A 20,651-nucleotide genomic window follows, 5' to 3' on the forward strand; every position below is an offset into this window, starting at 1 on the left:
TGGACAGAGTCTCCCACCTCAGCTGTAGATCTCTGCAGTTCATCCAGAGTGATCATGGGCCTCTTGGCTGCATCTCTGATCAGTCTTCTCCTTGTATGAGCTGAAAGTTTAGAGGGACGGCCGGGTCTTGGTAGATTTGCAGTGGTCTGATACTCCTTCCATTTCAATATTATCGCTTGCACAGTGCTCCTTGGGATGTTTAAAGCTTGGGAAATCTTTCTGTATCCAAATCCGGCTTTAAACTTCTCCACAACAGTATCTCGGACCTGCCTGGTGTGTTCCTTGTTCTTCATGATGCTCTCTGTGCTTTAAACGGACCTCTGAGACTATCACAGAGCAGGTGCATTTATACGGAGACTTGATTACACACAGATGCATTCTATTTATCATCATTATCATTTAGGTCAACATTGGATCATTCAGATATCCTCACTGAACTTCTGGAGAGAGTTTGCTGCACTGAAAGTAAAGGGGCTGAATAATTTTGCACGCCCAATTTTTCAGTTTTTTATTTGTTAAATTTTTTTTAAATATCCAATAAATTTCGTTCCACTTCATGATTGTGTCCCACTTGTTGTTGATTCTTCACAAAAAATTACAGTTTTATATCTTTATGTTTGAAGCCTGAAATGTGGCAAAAGGTCGAAAAGTTCAAGGGGGCCGAATACTTTCGCAAGGCACTGTAATTTCCACCATCAAACAATGTCTCATGATCAAAACTCTCATGTTGTAAGCAGTCTACTTGCTATGGAATTTCTTTATTTTCTTCCTCAAATGTGTTCACTTCAAAGTGCAGCTCTGTCATTAAAGGTGCACTCAGTAACTTTTGTCTTATGTGTCATCTTGGACTTAGACTGGCACCTAGCGGCTTGGATGCAGCATCATTCAAAATCAATTGTTTTAGGTTTCAGATGCCATTGTAGAAACTTAGTACACAGTCAGCCATGATTACTATAATCAATGAGTGAAAGTGTAAAATAACAGTTTGGTTACTGAGATTAAGAGAGTAGTATTTTGGCTGGTCATGTGATTCTAAAGGGGCAGCCCCCATGTGTGGACACTCTCTATGTAGAATAAAACAGCTTTTATAATGTTACTCTTATGACTGTAGTCTTCATTATAATGTGAGTGGCCATGATTTCGTACATATATTGCAAAATTTTATTTATTGTATTTAAGAGTTTTAGCAAATTACTGAGTGTAGCTTTAAGGAAAACTTGTGTTTCTTTTCCTTCCTTCCTGGAATTTCTTACAATAAACAATGTTCATAAATTTTGAAAGGCTATGAAAAAATCTTCCAGGTCTGAGAAAGAAAATAACATTCTAACACTCTTGCACCACTCTTTGGAAGCTGTTTTAACACCAACATACTTGTCTTTATCTTGAATAATCTAAAAACTGAACAAAGTAGATGTAAACATTTTATAAATACTTACAATAAATTAGTATAGTGTATGAACCTTTTTTCCAACATAATCTTTTCAAATATACAGCGCCAATTGTTCCAGTGCAGTAATTATTTTAATTTAATCTTGACAAATACTCATACATACAATTCAATCTACAAAGTAAAATAATGTTCTTGCAGATTGCATAGTCTTCAAATTAGAAAAAAAAGAACAAAAGCAAGAAATAAACAAGCAAAAACAAAACAGAACAACAACAACAACAAAAACATTTCTCTCTGCATACTATTCATTTTTTAGTCTTTTAAACCTATCCACCTCAATTTGCAAGACAGACGTAATCAGCATCTGCATTTCTGGCAAATGTTTTTACAGCAATGTAAATAAATCGAAGGATAATAATACCAGAATTTAGAGATATACGTTTATAAACTATCACACAACCAAAGGATGTACAGTTATAGAATGATGGACAAATGTCTGCTAATTTTCTAACTTCAGCATTTTGTAGCTGTGAGTATTGAAGAGACGTAATAAAATCTGCATCTTACTTTACAGAGATCATGACGATGCAGTGTTTCTTGTCTCCATGCATATGTACTTGCATAACCTCCAATGATGCCTTTATTTGTTTATTTCCAAAGGCAATGTTTCATAAACCGTGCTGAATGCGAGATCTGCGTGTCTGTTTACTATACACTGCTAAGAATAAGAGAATGCTCTGACAAGAATGGAGAGTAAAATGCATTTATTAATTTGCCAAGATGAAACAAGATGCAGTTTTGGTGCAAAGAAAGTTAAAGCAGCATTTATCTTGTTGCTTTCTGCTGGTTGTCTAAAATCTGTGGAGGCATGTCAGATGGTACAGGAAACTGTCCTTCAGCACCTGATTTCATTCATTCTGCAATTCTGCCTGTGCAACATAAAACGATGGCAAAATGCAATATACGGTAAAACTATATGCGTTCAAAACCAATGGGTTTACGAAAATAATAATTAATGATAATACTATGATGACATTGCCAGCATGTAATATAAAGCAGCATACTGTAGTATTTTTGTAGCGCTAAAATCGATAACGGAAGTGGTCCACATTCAAGGTTGATAATGGCGGTGGCCAAGTTTCGATGAAAAATAAGGTGGATACAGTTTACACTTTCAAATGTGAGGATATAAAATTTCCTGCTTGACAATCTACAATTAATTAGTAATAGATTAACACATTGTGTTTGCCATGTCTTTGCCTTCGTAGTTAATTAATTCCTATCTAATCTATGCATTGATGTGATTTGAGATATTTTGTAAGGATTAATATTAGTATTGAAATACAAGGAAAAGGGATGTTTCATTTATTTTTTGATAGCAATGATTTTGAACGTAAAACATGGTATCTTTCAAATGTTTTGATAATTGATGAAAAAGTAAATGGGCATAGCATAAACCAAATTTCACAAATTTCAAAATAGAAATAATGTATTATTTCAATACAAGATTTAAAAAAAAAAAAACATTTTAAACGTGATTTAAAAAAACAACAAGAAATACTGCCATTGAACGAAACACACGTAAGAGGTTGAACAAGCACCCTGTGAACCTTGGCCCTCCAGCATTGTTATCTTGATGCAGTAGCATGCATGCGTGCCATCTACATTGGACAGTTACGCTGGCAGAGGTGTGGCGCCTTTTCACGCTTTTAACACAGACGCTTCAAAACAGGGGGCCATCTTGGGGGAAAGACAGCCTGCTGGGAAGTTCGCAGAAAAGGCTATACGCGCTTTACGACAAACACAAAACCGATTAGAATGCCTGCAGATATACCTAAGAGCAATCTGTGCTTAAATTAATGGTTGTTTTTCAACTTCTTAAGGCCCTTTTCTCGATGACAGCCCCTGCCAGACCGACACCTACCGCGATCCGCCAGAATCAACTGACGTTTCTCATGTCCCGCCTCTGGTACGGATACAACCAATGCCAAGGCCTCAAAATTTGAGCGTAATGACGTTTTCGCTTGTGCGCACATGCGCAATGTCATTTTGTCCAAAGCTCCTGACTGTTCACATCGAAGATGGCGGCAGGCTTTGACCTGCTATATAAGGATTTCTGTATTAAAAGAGTGGGCAAGAAACTTTTTATCGATTCTTCAAGTTGTATTAGATTAGACGTTACCAGACTTTATCACAATAAGTTTGAGGTAAGCGCACAGGCAGCTGGAAATCACCCCGCTGACTCCGGGAAAAGAGGCAATTCAACTAGCTAATGTTAACATTCTGCGAGCTCAGACGACTGCTGCGAGTCTTGTACATGTGAACATAGTGAAAGCAGCTAGTCTTGAAGTGTTTTACATGATTATTTCTCCCAAGAACCTTGTTACTAATGGACTTGAGGTGACAATGGCGCTTGTCAAATCCTTATTGACGTTGTGACACGAGATTCCCCCTTCACTCACGTTTGTTCTTACTTCGCAAAGCAACTGGAGGGAAAAGGGGGTGTTTTCAGTGGATGTATCAAAACTTCCTGAACTGATGTGCACAAATGGAAGACAACTAACCCGGTCCGGTGTTTTTTAATGCTATGGTAACTACTTTGCCAAGCCACGGTGTGAAGATCGGGACGTCCTCAGTGCAAACTTTGAACGGAGGCAATGCAATGGATCCGCACAATGATAGCGGCACTCCAGTGTCCAGTGGCCAGTCATCAACATCAACATCAGACGCTTCGACTTCTGTCCCAGTTGTCAATAACGGGCCCGGTTTGGCGAAAGGACATGCAAACGTGACTGTCGCCCCAAGTCCGAACACAGTGATACAGTCTTCTTACGGGAATCCACAGTGCGCTGCGCTAGCAGCATCCAGTGCTGGAAGTAGTGGACCCTCAGTGGCAATTGTCAGGCCATCTATGCAAACCGCTGGAACCGGTTTAACTATTAACGGGAGTAATATCAACACCGTTTCTGCGACTGTAGCTTGTGTAGCGACCCAGCCAGCACCGGGAATCACTACAACTATTACTACTACTGCAACTACAACCCCTCTTTTGATAAACCAGACTTCCGCGTCTTTGTCTGCGAGTTCAGGAGTACAAAGCAAGTCCGAGTCCCCCAAAACTATCATTCAGCCCGCAGTGCAGACTATCAGCCCCGGCGGTATGACTCACGGACTGCAGTTCCAGATCCCTGGTGTGGCTAAGGGTGCTATTTTGCAAGGAGCTGCGAGAATAGCAGCTCCGGCAACTGTTGCAGCATCAGCATCCACCCCTGCCATCAGGACCATTACGCCACAAGCGTTAGCGCCCCGACTTCCCCAGAGCAGCCCGGGACAGAACATCCAAAATATCCAGCTACCTCCAGGTAGCGCTCTCTCTCTCTCTCTCTCTCTCTCTCTCTCTCTCTCTCTCTCTCTGTGAAATTATGTACTTTATTATTTAATAAGAGTCCATTCACATAGTTTTGTGGATAAATTAATTTACACTTTGTATGAAATTTAATATTTTGGGCGATATAACCAACATCTTATATCATGATACATGAGTCATTTTACAGTTGAAGTCAGAAGTTTACATAAACGTAAGTTGAAGTCATTAAATTATTATTTTTTTTGCCACACTACAGATTTAATATTAGCAAACTAAAATTTTGGCAAGTCGTTTAGGACATCCACTTTGTGCATGACAAGTAATTTTTTCAACAATTGTTTACAGCCAGATTGTTTAACTTTTAATTGATTATATCACAATTATGGGGGTCAGATGTTGACATACACTAGGTTACCTGTGCCTTAAAGCAGCTTGGAAAATTCCAGGAAATGATGTCAAGCTTTAGACAATTAGCTTCTTATAGGAGGTGTACTGAATTGGTGGTGTACCTGTGGATGTAGTTTAAGGCCTATCTTCAACTCAGTGCCTCTTTGCATAACATCATGGGAAAATCAAAAGAAATCAGCCAAGACCTCAGAAAAAAAAAAAAACTGGACCTCCACAAGTCTGGTTCATCCTTGGGGCAGTTTCTGAAATGCAAATGGTCTTCCAAATGGGCAATGACCCGAAGCATACCTTCAAAGTTGTGGCAAAATGGCTTAAGGACAGCAAATTCAAGGTATTGGAGTGGCCATCTCGATCCGATAGAACATTTGTGGACAGAACTGAAAAGCATGTGCAAGCAAGGAGGCTTACAAACCTGACTCTGTTACACCAGTTCTGTCTGGAGGAATGGGCCACAATTCCAGCAACTTATTGTGAGAATCTTGTGGAAGGCTACCCAAAACATATGACCCAAGTTAAACAATTTAAAGGCAATGCTACCAAATACTAACAAAGTCTATGTTAAATTCTGACCCCCTGGGAATGTGATGAAATCATTCTCTCTACTATTATTCTGACATTTCACATTCTTAAAATAAAGTAGTGATCCTAACTGACCTGTCTTTGTTTTCTGTGATTAAATGCTAAGGTTTAAATGCTAAGATTGGCTAAGGTGTATGTAAACTTCTGACTTCAACTGTATTTCATGATGACGATATACTGTATACATCACGATATAGCAAATTTAAATATTAAATATCCATTTTTGAATAATACTGTCAGTCAGTGAATTAAATGCTTTTTAAATGAAAACTACATCCTCTTATACATTGTTTTCTTTATTTGGAACTTGACAAACTAGTCAAAGACAACTAGGTTTTTCAAAGACTTTTTTTCTTAATATATAACACCTTTCAAACAGTTTTATTAAGTTTGATGATGTGAAGTTTAAAAAATCTGCATGACATAATTGCTTTTGCTGTTTTCCTAGTAAGTGTTTGTTATATGTCAGGCTGTCTAGCCATTTGAGATTTTTGAATTCCTCCATAGCTCTTGAAGGTAAAAAATAAAAATGGGTTATGTACATTTTGTGACTTGTAGCGTGATATTGAGAGAAACCGGATTGAGTAGCGAAAGTGATCCCTCTTTACTCTCTTCTGTTTCTGAAGTACAAACTGGAAGCTAATCGTGTGGAACAAAGCTGCGCGTGTCAGATGAGAAGCATATTTTGAACGTGAGATGGATGTCTTTGAATTTGTTTTAGCGGCCCGAAATTTCAAAAAATGTCAGTGCATGAAAAACCCTGTCCATGTTTCTTCAATTCTCTCAGTTTCATGTGAAGCCCTGACCTCTGATAGATACGCACATATGGATATTTACAGTACATATCGTGAGATACACAATGTAGCGAGATATACAATATGCAAACCTTGCAAATTGCTGTTTTCCGCTCTGTATTGCTTTAAACCAAATGTGTTTTTTTTTGCTCAGTAAGCCAAACAAATTCCACATTCTTTACAATGTCTTCTGATAATCTGAAAGGTATATTGTCTGTCAAATTTCTACATGCTAAACATGTATACTAGTATATCGCCCACCCCTACTGCTTTCCATTCCTCAAGATTTCCTTTCTTTATCATTTGACGAAATACTTAAACAGGATTATTTGCTGCTTAGCAAGCACTGGTGCAAACCGCACCTGCAGGAAATGCAAATCTAGTTATTATTATTATTATTATTATTTTTATTTATATATATGATTCCATTTGGCTGTATGCTCTGGTCGTTCTGACAAGTCTGTTGTCTAGCTGGTTGTTGGTCAGACGAAACGCTTGACAGAATTTAGCAAGAGGCCATCTGGATCCTCTGACCAACAGTTACTCTTCAGAACACATCCGTTTGTTCACACAGTAACGGGAGAATGAGTATGTAGGGTTCTCACTGTGCTGTGGAAATATAAGCCACCAACTGTGCAGTTTATTTTTCATGCCTCTAAGCAGGGTACGGTTGCCAGATTTTACACTTGATGTCAGTCAGTTCAATAGGAAAAGCTCACTAATAAAGTACAATTAAATGAGAAATTACTCTTAAACCCTGTCTCTTTGTGTGCATATATTTATTTTTGTCTGTTCAGGTATGGTGTTGGTGCGTAGTGACAGTGGTCAGTTGTTGATGATCCCACAGCAGATGTTGGCACAGATGCAGGCACAATCACAGGCTGCCCGCACTGGTGCCCCCACCAGCACCACCACTGGGCAGATCACCACTGCGCAGGTAATGTCATCTCACCAACCTGAACTAATTTGGAATCGGCAGAAATTACTTGGTCATACATATTCATGATTAACTGCTATTTTAACCACAGAATAACTGACTTCACAATCACAAAATCAGAATATAAGTAATATATAAGTAAATTTGAGGTTGTAGAGACTTCTGTTTTATATTATGACATAATGTATCAGATGCAGGGCTCAACAGTATGATGTTTTTCTGCTTGTGCAGTTGGATCAGACGTTCAGATTTATACTAATTATGACTAACAGCAATTGTAAGCAACATTTTTATATGGTATGTGTAATTTTTTCATTAAATGTTAAAGGATTAGTTCACCTGAAAAGAAAAATTCTCTCATAATTTACTCGCCCTCATGCCATCCCAGATGTGTATGACTTTCTGTCTTCTGCAGAAAAGTTTTAGAAGAATATCTCAGATCTGTAGGTCCATACAATATGAGTGAATGGTGACTAACATTTTTAAACTCTTAAAAAGCACATACAGGCAGCATAAAAGTAAGCCATACAACTCCAGTGGTTTAGTCCATGTCTTCTGAAGCAAGTTTGGGTGAGACCAAAATGTAATTCATTTTCACTGTACATCTTGCCATTGCAGACTCAAGGCACTATCATGATTTCAAGCTCGATTACACTTCCTCTTGCTTGACACATGCGCAGAGCACTAAATGGCACTAGGAAGTGTAATCGAGCTCCCCAAATGAATCCCCAAAACCGATTGGGTCGCTTCAGAAGACATTGATTATAACACTGGAGTCATATTAATTACTTTTATGCTGCCTTTATGTGCTTCATACGCATTTGGGATGGCATGAGGGTGATTAAATGATGATTGAATTTTCATTCTTGGGGGAACTATCCCTTTAAGTTCAAGTTTATGGGTAAAAAAATATAATAACTCCAAAACAGCTATAAATTAAAAAAAACATTTGCTGAAAAACTGTGGCATATTATGGGAAACATTATTGATTTGCTTTCTAACTTGCCTCTAGACTATAACATGTCATTCTTGGAATTTCAAAACATTCTCATCTATTTTAGCCAGCTAGTTAATTTAAAATTGATGACATTTAAATTGACACATTTGAATTTGTAATTGATTAATGAATGTTAGATGGCCCTATAGGACAACTTCTGTCAACTAGTCCAAAATTTCACATGGGCTCCAGGCCATCTTTATCATTGAGCCCCCAAATGATGACAGTTAGTTAGCAGCTAGTCAGTTCCACTCTTTTTTTTTTTTTTTAATTATCTAGACATTTCCCTTGACAGTATTTGCAGGACTCTGCTCAGTGATGTCTGTTCTCTGTATACCTTTAGGCACCTGGAACTTCACTAATGACACGACAGGTGACCCCTACCACCATCATAAAGCAGGGCTCTCATACACCCAGCAGCACAGCTACCACCACTCTCCAGAGACCACCTGTACAGGTAACAACAAAGCACCATAATAAGGCATCATGTAGAAGCAGACCCTTCACAATTTTAATTGTATTTCTATGGTGGCTGTTATACTCTCTTTATTCTTTTCTCTAATGCACATTTTGTCTTGTGTGTCAGCAGGCTTCATCTGTTGGTGCAGTGTTGTCAGTGCAGGCAGGAGCTGCCCAAAGGACTGTGACTGCTGCCACGGGGACCACCGTCTCCTCGGCAACGGTGAGAGGCTGCACTAACTTACCAGTCACACAAAGATATGCTGGTTCACTACTGAAGAAACCTTTAGCTTTTTGTTTTATTCTTCTTTAAGGGTCTGTAAAGCAACCTAAACATACATAAGAATGTTTTAAAGACTGGTGAAATCCAAGATGAGATGTCAGTAGAAGTATTTCTGTATAGATGAAATAGTCTTTTGACTTAAAATCCAAACTTGCTTAAATAGCTTTTTTTCTCAGGGTGGGAAATCCCTGATATCCCCATAAGTTGACGCAAGGCTCATGCTATTAAGTTTTAACCTTAACATTTGTATGTGTCCAAGGGACAGATGCAAGGTGTTCTTAAGCAATTGTGAGAGTAAAAGTACTTCCGATTCCGACATCTCTACTTGTAGGAGATTATGGAGAATGTAAAGAAATGTAGGAACTTCCTGTCCACGCTGATAAAGCTGGCCACAAGTGGTAAGCAGTCAACTGAGACTGTTGCCAACGTTAAAGAGCTGGTCAAGAACTTGCTGGTGAGTTGATTGATTTTTTTTTTATTTTGTTTCTGGGTCATTTCACTTTTGTCAGTTGAAAACACTTATTATATTACTTTCAGAATAATCAGTCATGAATGGAAATTAATGTTTAAGAATGCTGAAATATCCCTATGTGTGAATTTATGTTGGTGCTGATTTGTATTTGTCCCTTCAGGAAGGGACGATGGAAGCAGAGGAGTTTACCAGCAGGCTCTACAAGGAGCTCAACTCCTCTCCTCAGCCTTATCTAGTGCCTTTCCTTAAGGTAAACATCTTCTTGTCTAAAAGGCAGATTTATGTACCTCAAATTATTTCTATCGAGGTTTTCAGGTTGTGTAGTTATTAACAGTTAGTTATAGTTTGATTACTTGTTATTAACCCTTTAAGCTTTGGGACAGTGAGGAAAAAACTACAGTCTTGACCAACACAAAATGTATATTGTTTTAAAGCTTAGAAGCTCTACTTTACAATGCATGTAGGCATTATGCCCACAACTGAACAAGTGCTTTGAAATTTGTAGACAAATCAGAAGTGTTCCATTTTGATAATTTATTAAACATTTTACACTGTACATATTATTGTAATCTGTAAAAACATCACACTTGTCAAATAGCTATGGGCCATATGTTTGTTTGAAAGCTCTCAAACAGTAGAATACAACCAGCCTATTTGTTTTACTCGCAGACAAAAATATAGCAAGTACTAGCTAAATATATGTCTTTGACGTACATGTTTCATATGAAACAGGTGTTGCTCATATGCTGCATTTTCACTTATAACTTCACAAAAAATAAACAGAATATAAAATATTATCATATAATAGGTGGTAAATATTACCACATAAAATAACATGACATTACTTAGAGGGGGTGATTATCTTTAAAATGAGCCCACACGCAATGTAATTGGATGTATAGATCATTAGATAATCCACACGAAGCACAATGTCCACACAGCAGCTGGCATCTTGCTATCTGGCTATAAACACATTAGCTTTCCTGGATCAGATGATGTCATCGGAAATGCTGTAGTGTCATGGAATGCTAAACCAAATGGATTGGGCTCAGATTGCTTCAACCAGTTGTGATAGTCCTCCATATTTGGTCAGAGAGTCATGTGATCAATCACGGTAATTACACATGTCCACCAGGAGATGGCGCCATGTACATGACACTATGATGACCAAAAAGGCACAGAATTAACTCATTCTTTGAAATCTCCTTACTAAAATCACGTCTGCATGCTATGCAAACCTTTAGTCATCGTTGTATTTGCATGACTAATTTGTTTTTATGTTCAATTATTTTGTTTTATTTGTTTGGAGAGACTATAGGACACATTGAAACATTTTTGGGTACTAGGATAAATTATATTTGTAATGCTATTACTTTTGATTGCTTTGTTTTATCAACACAAAATTTTACTTAGTTACAGGTGACATGATTGGGAACAAAACAAAAGCAGTTTTTCGGAGCCACCCAGAGGTATATAATGTCAAATCAGAAAAATAAGAATTTATTTATTTATTTTATTCAGCATTTTCTTAGGCTGAGAGTCTAAGAATTTATAATAATCTATATCATAAATAATTTTTTTATTTTTAAGTTTTCTTTAAAATTATACCAAACACTTATTGTTATCTTTATGCATTGTTATCTCAGAAACTTCGGTGCACCATGAAAGGTTGTATTTTATGACATACTTACAACTTTAACTTTAAGATTTAACGCAATTACGCAGTTATATTTTATGTTTACATTAGAGATATTAATTGTTTTTAATCTTCTAAACACCTGGAACCTTTAAAGTCTACAGGTATCTTTTACTTCAACGTGCTGTGGAAAATCAAGCTAAACTAACTTAATTTAATTAACCCCTTTTTTTATAGGGCTAGTTATAACATTTGGACTACTTGAGTACACCACTTAATGATTTGCTTAAGACATCTCTTGAAATATCTGAAGGCAGACAAATTACAATTTCCTAATATCAAGATGTGCATTTAAGAAGGAAAGCATATTTAGTGTTTAAAAAGTGCTGAATGCGAGAAGAATATAATTAAATTAGCTTTTGTGGCAGCCATAAACATGTCAATGCAATAAAACCCCTGTCTATGTAAACATACACTAGACGGACATATTTGTTCGTTGCATTATGTTTTTTAGATGCTGTGTCAAGTTAAAGAACTCCAACCTTTAAAAACACATCTTGAGAGACGGCTACATTCTGTTGTTTGTTCCGAATCACTTGCTGAAAGTCATTTGCAAATTGCATGCATCTAATGATAGTCAGGTATACGTAAATTAAAAATTGAAAAGCCTTCCTTTTTCATTTGTTTTCTCAGAGGAGTCTTCCAGCTCTGCGACAGCTCACTCCTGACTCCACGGCCTTCATTCAGCAGAGCCAGACCCTTCAGGCACCTACTGTGGTTCTGACCAGTACCAACACTGCTGCTGCTACCGCCACAGCCACACATACGCTCATCCAGCCTGCACTCAGCAACTCCAGCAAGACTGCCTCTCTGGTAATAATACATTGTTGTGATTATGAATGCTAACATGATATTACAGGTAAAATTCAGTTTTTAGTCTTAATTTACACTGGGTTAAATGATCAGCATTATAATCAGTTTAGTAAAGAGTGTAAATTATTGTTGGATGTATGTATTTGCCTTGTGGAAAAGAAGGCAATCAGATAAGTCTGTGCCATGTCATTTAAAACAAAAAACATCATATTCCATTATAACTTACTGCATTTTCTTACACACTGGTTCAGAATTTTGACTGTTTATAACATGAGTAGTTTTTTGGTCTTAAAATATTCGCTGAGAACATTAATAACTACTACTAATAAATATGTACAAAAACATACTTAATAATTGAGATTCATAAAGTACTAAAATCTTAAGATTTGACTATTTGATTACTGATGTCAGTAATGGTTTCAGTGGAATCTAGCAATTTATATTCATTGAAGAGAGCCTAAGGAGGTTTACACCCCCTGCAAAATATTTTTCACAAAATAAATATCACAGAAACACAGCAGAATTTGGACAAACATTTCCTAACAAGTTACTAAAAAGTCTGAAGTGCTTCAGGAATGCGAAATTAGGGGAAATGCATTTGCTGATAAGTAAAGATAACAATGAAGGATTTAAAGGAATCAATTCCCCCTTGTTATTATTTACTCACCTTTATGTTTCTTCAAAACTGTATGATGTTATTTTTCTGTAGAATAGAAAGGAAGACATTTTAAAGAATGTACAGTGCACGGCCTACTTGTCCATACACCCTTCTTTTTTCTGTCATGCTCAAAAATGGACAAAAAAAAAGCAAGCTTTGTGTGGAACGGAATAAAACTACATTGCTATTAACTGAAAATCATTAGAATGAAATGTTTTGGTGAACTATTCCTTTAATGCCTGAATAGAGATTATAGATTATAGATGTACTTTAAATGTGCTTTTGTGTAGTGTGTTCATAGAATTGTTCTTTTTCCTTGTTCAGGTGTTGCAGTCCCCGCAGCAGGGGCCAATAGTGAAGCCCCCTCAGGTTACCTTGACTACCACTCCCATGGTAACACTCAGGGGTCAACCGCAAAGCCACATAGTTGTGGGCCAGCCTCAGGTGCAACTCAAACAGATCCAGACAGGTGAGCGTGTCTGTCACTATATGTTTTATAATATAATAAAACAAATAGTAATCTCTGTCTGTCTGTCTGTCTCAGTGGCAGTGAAACAGGGTATGGTGAGTAGCACTAAACTGGCTCCTGGCTCCTTGTCTGTAGCTTTAGCTCAGAGGAGTAAAGTGAAGGATGCTGCAGGAGGAACTTTCAGGTCTGTATTCTGTTGTTAACTTTAGGTTGCTCTTTTATAAGACTTAATTTTTGATGCTTAGTTCCTGCATATGAAAAACAATCTTTGCCAGTTAAAACCAGCATCAGGACAGTTATGCGTCACCAGGGTTGCATACAGCAGGTGAAAACATTGCTAAATATAAATAATAAAATGCAACTAACCACATAATTATGCATAGAAAAATAAATAGGTTTATCAACTTTAAGGCAGGAGATAACAATTCCCATATTTTTGTTGTCAGCGTTTTTGCGTGCAAATAAACTATGCCGTATTTTGGCAGAAAGTCATCTATGACTTGGTAGACTCTAGCCAAATTAGACTTAAACTAGCATGGACTGGGCAGTTGTATGCCATGCCCTTACACTCAAAAACTATAATAACAATAATAATAATATATCTCAAAATCTGACCTAAGAACATTTTTGTTTACTTATGTATGATAAACAATTTTGATAATGTCACCACTTGATTTCCAATGTAAAATCTGTGTCCAAAGGCAAAACGAGTTGAGAACCACTGCTCTAAGGTATGTGCTTGTATATATTTATTAATTTATACAGGGATGATGACGACATAAATGACGTGGCCTCAATGGCGGGTGTTAATCTTTCGGAGGAGAGTGCTCGAATCCTGGCCACCAACTCAGAGCTGGTTGGCGCAGTCACGCGGTCTTGTAAGGATGAAGCTTTCCTCTCCGCCAGCATGCTACAGCACAAGATACTAGAGATAGGTGAGACATCTAGCCATGTTAAATCCTTGAATGTGACTTTTCCATGTTAAAACTTCCTTTGTGAAAAGTTGCAGTTGTTTTCAATATCACTTAAGTTTGGAATGCCAAAGTCATCAACCTAATTATCCCCCAGGGATCCCAAGGCCCTAGATAACCTGTAAATAAAAGTGGTTTCCAGGCTTGGAAAAGTCATGTAAAGTAAAATGCCTTGAAAGTCTAGAATATAATTTCTTGTTATGCACTGGAAAAAGTATGGAAATTAGTGAGTTGCTTGCAATCATTTGATAATAAGCATTAGAGTTGACGATTGTTGTCCTGTATGTTGTCAGGCCAAAGGTTTGGAGTGACAGAGCTGGGTCCCGAAGTGGTCAACATCATCTCTCATTCCACTCAACAGAGACTGCAGAACCTTCTAGAGAAGGTCTCATTGATTGCTCAGCAAAAGAACATGACTTATAAGGTAATATGGCAGTGGCATAAAAGTTTGGACACGACTTTTTTTACGTTATTAATGATTTCCACATTTTAGAATAATAGGAAATTAATCAAAACTATTAAATAGCACAAATGGAAATGTGGAATTATGTGGGAATCAAAACATGTTAATAAACAGATCGTTTTTACAGATTTTCCTGTTTCAGTGACACACTCAAAATTAAAGGCTTATAACTTGATTAAAAAAAAAAACAAGGGGGTCAAACAAAGTTTCTGCTACTGCTGAAAGTGAAAATTTTAGACAAAATAATTAAATAAGTGTAAATAAGGCAGCACTGAAAAACTGCTTTTGTTTTGTTCCCAATCATGTCAACCGTAACAGAGTAAAATTTTGTGTTGATTCAACAAAGCAATCAAAAGTTATAACATTATAAATATAATTTATCCTAGTGTACAAAAAAAGTCAACAAGTGTCGAAAAGCCTCCCCAAACAAATAAAACATAATAATTGTACTTAAGAACTTATTACACACGCAAACACAACAATGATTTATGGTTTGCATAGCATGCATACATTATTTTAGTAATGAGATTTCACAGAATAAGTTTCATTCTGTGCCATTTGAGTCGTCATTGAGTCTGTGTCATGTACTTGCTGCCATCTACTGGTGGCCATATGTAACAGTCAACAATCACATGTCTCTCTGTCTAAATATGGATGCATTTTGCACCGATCTGGACCCAGTCTGAATGGTTTAGAATTTAATTATGCTACATAATTTTCTATTGACATCATCTGTTCAAGGAAAGCTAACATGCTTTTAGCTAGATTGCCAGATACTGTGTGCACTGTGCACATTGTGCTTTGCATCAATTATCTAATGTTCTATGCATTAGATTACCTCGTGTATGGGCTCGATTAAAAAATAATTGCCTCTAACTAATGGTACGTGATATTTTATGTTCTGTGTATTTTTCATTTAGTTATAAACAAAAATGTGGCATGTGAGCAACACCTCTTCACATGAAACATAAATCTCAATGACATACATAGCTATTACTTGCTATATTTATGTCTGTGAGTTACACAAATAAGCTGGATGTATTATACTCTTTGAGAGCTTTCAAAAAAACATATGGCCCATAGCTATTTGACAAGTGTGATGTTTTTACAGGTTACAATAATATGTCAAAATGGAACACTTCTGATTTGTCTGCACATTTCAAAGCATTTTTTCAGTGCATGAAAAAACAATACCTATTTTGTGTTTGTCAAGACTGTAGTTATGATTCTTTTGACAATAATTGCACTGGCGGACACATCTGAGGAAATCAAAACTTTCTTATATTTTAGCTTCTTCAAAATAGCCACCCTTTGCCTAGATTAGAGCTCTGTACACACCTGGCATTCTTCCTACCTGGGATGCTGGACTTGTTTGATTTCAAGCTTTTTAGAAAAAGCCTTTAGGGCTAATGTTTTTTTATGTCATGAGAATTTTTAATTCTATCCAGCTTGCTCACACTTTTGAATGACATGTTACGTAGGCAGGGATCATCTTGACTTTAGGCTTGAAATATGCTTTGTAATTACAAATCCAAATTGATTGCCCCCTGTTGCAGGTTGCAGTCTCAAAAGCGAATCTCTCTGTCCTTTGAGTGTCAGCATTTGTCTAGAGCCATGTGTGTAGTGTTAATGTTGTGTATGTGTGCACAGGAGGATAGTCGGTACGAGCAGTTGGATGATGTTCGCTCTCAGCTGAAGTTCTTTGAGCAGCTCGACCAGTTGGAGAAACAGAAGAAAGAGGAACAGGAAAGAGAAATTTTAATGAAGGCAGCTAAGGTTAGTACACCACCACACACACACACACACACACACACACACACACACACACACACATACACACACACAAGGCCTTTGATACCGTCATCACACCTAGGTTTAAAATGCATTATACCAAATTCTGATAAGGGGTAAATGGTATGACCAAAATCTTCTCAGTATATCATGGTAAAGGTATATATCACAATATAGTTATTTTCACTGTATGTCTATCTCAACAATGTTTGAAATATTACCTAACCACGTAGTCATACCCATTTGTATCTGGTGAATTTAATGCTTTACAACTGAAAGGTACTTCATCTCATTTGATTATTTTCATTATTTTGAACTTGATGGATGCAAACCAAAAGAGTGTTCATAACAAGTAAATAATAATTTTGCAAACAATCCTTCACTTTATGTAACACTTAAGTAAAAAAAAAAAGATAAAATAAAGAATACATTATAAATATGATTGGTTGAGCCACATTTGAAGCAATTACAAAATAGCCAATGTCAATTTACAACTGTAAGCAATGCACACTGGGTACGAGACTAAATCACTTCCATTATAATCAATAAAGTTATCTACACTAGAATTGCTCATCTGTGATAGATTTTGTAAAGTGGGCTACAGTTTTCTACTTGGTGCTTTCTGCTCACATTTTTTAGGTCATGCTGCAGATATACTGTGTTAAAAATGGGGATTTTAAAAGCAGGATTTCTTCTGGTTGACAAATTTCGAATATCGCACTCTTTACTGCCATTTACAGCATTAATTCTGATGCTTAATTCAGCACCATTTACTGGACCCCCCGATATGTACATATCTATTTGATCCCAGCAGATGTCTCTCTGTGTATTTTGACTGCTGATCATCTCTAATAGCTATTTATGTTTCATAGTCACGCTCACGACAAGAGGACCCTGAACAGCTGCGGCTGAAACAGAAGGCCAAAGAGGTTAGATGGCACACTTATGAGATTTTTATATTGTCAGAGGACCATTGTGTTTGATTATGGGTCAGAGCTGGGTCCAGAGTATGTGTGTGTGTGTGTGTGTGTACGTGTGCATGGCTACAGATGCAGCAGCAGGAATTGGCTCAGATTAGACAGAGAGAAGCCAACTTGACGGCGTTGGCGGCTATTGGACCCAGAAAGAAAAGGAAACTGGATTCTCCTTCACTTGGGACTGACGCAGAGGTACAAAACATCTCTCTTTCAACAGTCAGTCTGCTGCCTTCCACCTCATCATTATCTTTCTCTGTGCCCTCTTTAAATCATTTATCACCTTTTGAACTGGTTTGAGATGTCAGATTGGTGGTGCTTCAAGGGTCTCAGATTGTCACAAATGGAAAGTCAGGGCAGTCTAAAGGCCTGTTCACACTAGATCCAAAACATTTTTAAACAGTTTTTCAGCATGACAAGCAGGTTTTCTATGGTTATGGAAAAACTGGGAATATCAGGATTTTTTTAAATTGTGTTTTCCAGGTCTGGAAAAATCATGGAAATTAATAAAGTCTTAAAGTCATGGAAATTTCTAGAATTAAGTTGCTCTGTCTAAAATATTGAATCGCTCATTAGTACAGTAAAGCTTGCTTGTAAGCCATATATAATTTTGGACTGATCAAATTGTTAGTACAAATAATTTAGCATTGGTGTGAACTGAAAAGTATTTAAGTGTGTATGTTGATGTGTTTGCAGGGCTCAGGTTTGTCAGCGAGTGCATCTGGGGGCTTAAATGCAGGATCATCAAGGCAGTACGCTCGCCAGCGTATCACGCGCGTAAACCTCAGGGATCTGCTCTTCTGTCTAGAAAACGAGAGAAGCACCAGCCACTCACAACTGCTCTACCGAGCCCTACTCAAATAGCAGATAGCCCCCTGTCCTTCCCGCATTTCAGTCTTCAGGGTTCTCTCTTTCTGTCTGTTACTGTTATTATCATTCTCTTTGTCATTCCTTTTTTGTATTTCTTTATCACTCTTTTACACTGTCGCTGTCTCACTTACATGTGATGCATTCTTTCTCGAGCTGATGGTGCTTTTCTCTTTTATGTTTTGTTTTATTCTCTTTTATTTTGCCTTGTTTTTAGCTTTCAGACCCTTTTGGATTTCACTCTTAAAATCACGTTTAAAAAAATTGAAATTATATATCTTATGTTTTTTCATAGAAGGTGGCTTTGTAATGTGCAAATTACCCATGTAAAAAAAAAGAATTCACAGTGGAACTACCCATTCATTTTATATCTGTGTTTTTATAAAGATGTTTTAAGAAATAAAAGTGGACAAAATTTCTATGAAAATAACTTGTGTGGTGTGTTGTATTATGGAACAAGCAACGATAGATCACTAGTAGCGTTGAGAAGTCTGACTCATAGCAAATAGATTCGTTTGACTTTAATAATAATACAATATTCTTATTTTGTTATCATGCAGACATGTCCCTTACATTGTGTAGTGAATTAAATGTTTCGTTAAATCAATAACGTGGCAAAAATATTGTGTTAATGATTTAAACATGTCACCTCAACTCCCAAAGAAAGGTTTTACCTTTCTGACGAGTGATTTACAAACGCTGTGCGAATCGGTTCGAACAAATAATGAAAACAACAGGTTCAAAAGAACCGTTATTTTGTTCGTAAAACGGAAATAACTATAGAGAAATACCTACAGGCAGAGCTCAAGAAAGGGGCCGGAGTTCCAAAACGCCAATAAAGATGTCGCGAGCCTTTAACTAACCTAACCCTTTCCCTAACCTTCCCATTTTGGAGTTGTAGTAACTCCGCCCTCTTTTGGAGATTCCGCCCTCATTTGGAGGTCTCAGGCCTGCAGCTATATCTACTTGGAAATCACTAGTTAGTAGTTGACAAACATTGTTGTGGTCTTGTTGCCCACTAGATGGCACTGTAGACCTGTGTTCAAAAAGACTTCACAAGCCATTTGGGTTCATGTTAAAAGTGGTAGGCTGCAGAATGTTTTATTAAGCATTATAGAAATGATTGCTAATTTGTTGCCACCAAAACAATTGCACTTAAAATTACAATTCACATGCAATTAAAGGGACATTTTTTGACTTAATGTTTACATAATTTTTTTAGATGTTTAGACAATGATTTTTATAACTGTTAGCTTGAAATGTGATTAGGACTATTCATTTTCTGTCTGCTGTAGAGTTCAGCACTACTGATAGATTACACATAGCTTCTCAGTGTTTATAGTCTGATTTAGGCTTCCAACTTGCAGCCAAACTTTACCCGCTACAGTTACAGTCATCCCTTCTGGATATACTTGGGTTTAAGTGTTCAGCTCGGGGGCATGACAGTTGGCAAGGCAAAATGGCATCGGTTGATTTACTGCTCACCAGCTCTGTGTTTCTTCTAGGCTGAAACTAGCTGCCACCATAGCACCTTCCAAAGAGAAAGAACACTTATAGTTCACCCAAAAATAACAATTCTGTCATCATTAACTCACATTTTTGTTCCAAACCCATGTACATTTTTTTCTTCAATGGAACACAAAGGCAGACGTTAAGGCTGACGTCTATGTGCCTGACTTGGTTACCATTCACTTTAATTGTATGGGGAGGCTGTCATTCCATAAAATCTGCCTAACATCTCCCTTTGTGTAAATTCTATTTTGCATTAAGAAATTAGGACCGTTAAAACAATTAAGACTTTTCCAGACACTTTAAGGGATCACCCAAAAAAGAAACTTCTCTCATCATTTTCTCACCCTTATGCCATCCCATATGTGTATGACTTTCTTTATTCTGCTGAACACAACGATTTTTAGAAAAATATTTTAGCTCTGTAGGTCCATACAATTGACCAAAGTGAATGGTGGTCAGAACTTTGAAGGTCCAAAAAGCACATAAATGCAGCATAAAAGTAATCCATGTCTTTAGAAGTGATATGATATGTGTGGGTAAGAAACAGGTCAATAACTTTGTTTTTACTATAAATTTTCCCTGCCCAGTAGGTGGCAATATGTAAAAAAAAAAATATGAATTACCAAAAACAAAAGAAAGAATGTGGAGGTGAAAATGGATATTTATTGTAAAAAGGACTTAAATATTGATCTATTTCTCAACCACACCTATCATATTACTACTGAAGATTTGGATTATGTTTATGCCGCCT

At 37.0% G+C, this 20,651-nt stretch overlaps 1 protein-coding gene across 2 annotated transcripts; it reads left to right on the forward strand.

The window, feature by feature from the left end:
- The first annotated feature begins 3,000 nt into the window (after window positions 1-3,000).
- On the forward strand, window positions 3,001-18,793 carry taf4a (TAF4A RNA polymerase II, TATA box binding protein (TBP)-associated factor). 2 transcript variants are annotated; one of them, XM_052101107.1, is made up of 15 exons: window positions 3,001-4,752; window positions 7,336-7,475; window positions 8,816-8,929; window positions 9,059-9,154; window positions 9,546-9,668; window positions 9,847-9,936; window positions 12,016-12,195; window positions 13,178-13,322; window positions 13,398-13,506; window positions 14,088-14,257; window positions 14,587-14,717; window positions 16,407-16,532; window positions 17,420-17,476; window positions 17,597-17,716; window positions 18,218-18,793. In XM_052101107.1, exons 1-15 carry the CDS (start codon window positions 3,978-3,980, stop codon window positions 18,383-18,385), a joined length of 2,544 nt encoding a protein of 847 aa, XP_051957067.1. In that variant the 5' UTR covers window positions 3,001-3,977; the 3' UTR covers window positions 18,386-18,793. The 2 variants fall into 2 exon arrangements, with proteins under 2 accessions (XP_051957067.1, XP_051957068.1); XM_052101108.1 differs by having other exon boundaries at window positions 3,002-4,752; window positions 9,062-9,154.
- The last annotated feature ends 1,858 nt before the right edge of the window (window positions 18,794-20,651 follow it).

This window comes from Xyrauchen texanus, chromosome 32, assembly GCF_025860055.1.
Source record: "Xyrauchen texanus isolate HMW12.3.18 chromosome 32, RBS_HiC_50CHRs, whole genome shotgun sequence".
In the NCBI taxonomy this organism is placed as follows: domain Eukaryota; kingdom Metazoa; phylum Chordata; class Actinopteri; order Cypriniformes; family Catostomidae; genus Xyrauchen; species Xyrauchen texanus.

Coding starts and splice junctions, on each gene's coding strand:
- taf4a (XM_052101107.1), top strand. CDS start 3,978: ATGGTAACTACTTTGCCAAGCCACGGTGTGAAGATCGGGACGTCCTCA. Junction 14,258..14,586: donor GCACAAGATACTAGAGATAG/GTGAGACATCTA, acceptor GTATGTTGTCAG/GCCAAAGGTTTGGAGTGACA. Junction 14,718..16,406: donor AAAAGAACATGACTTATAAG/GTAATATGGCAG, acceptor ATGTGTGCACAG/GAGGATAGTCGGTACGAGCA.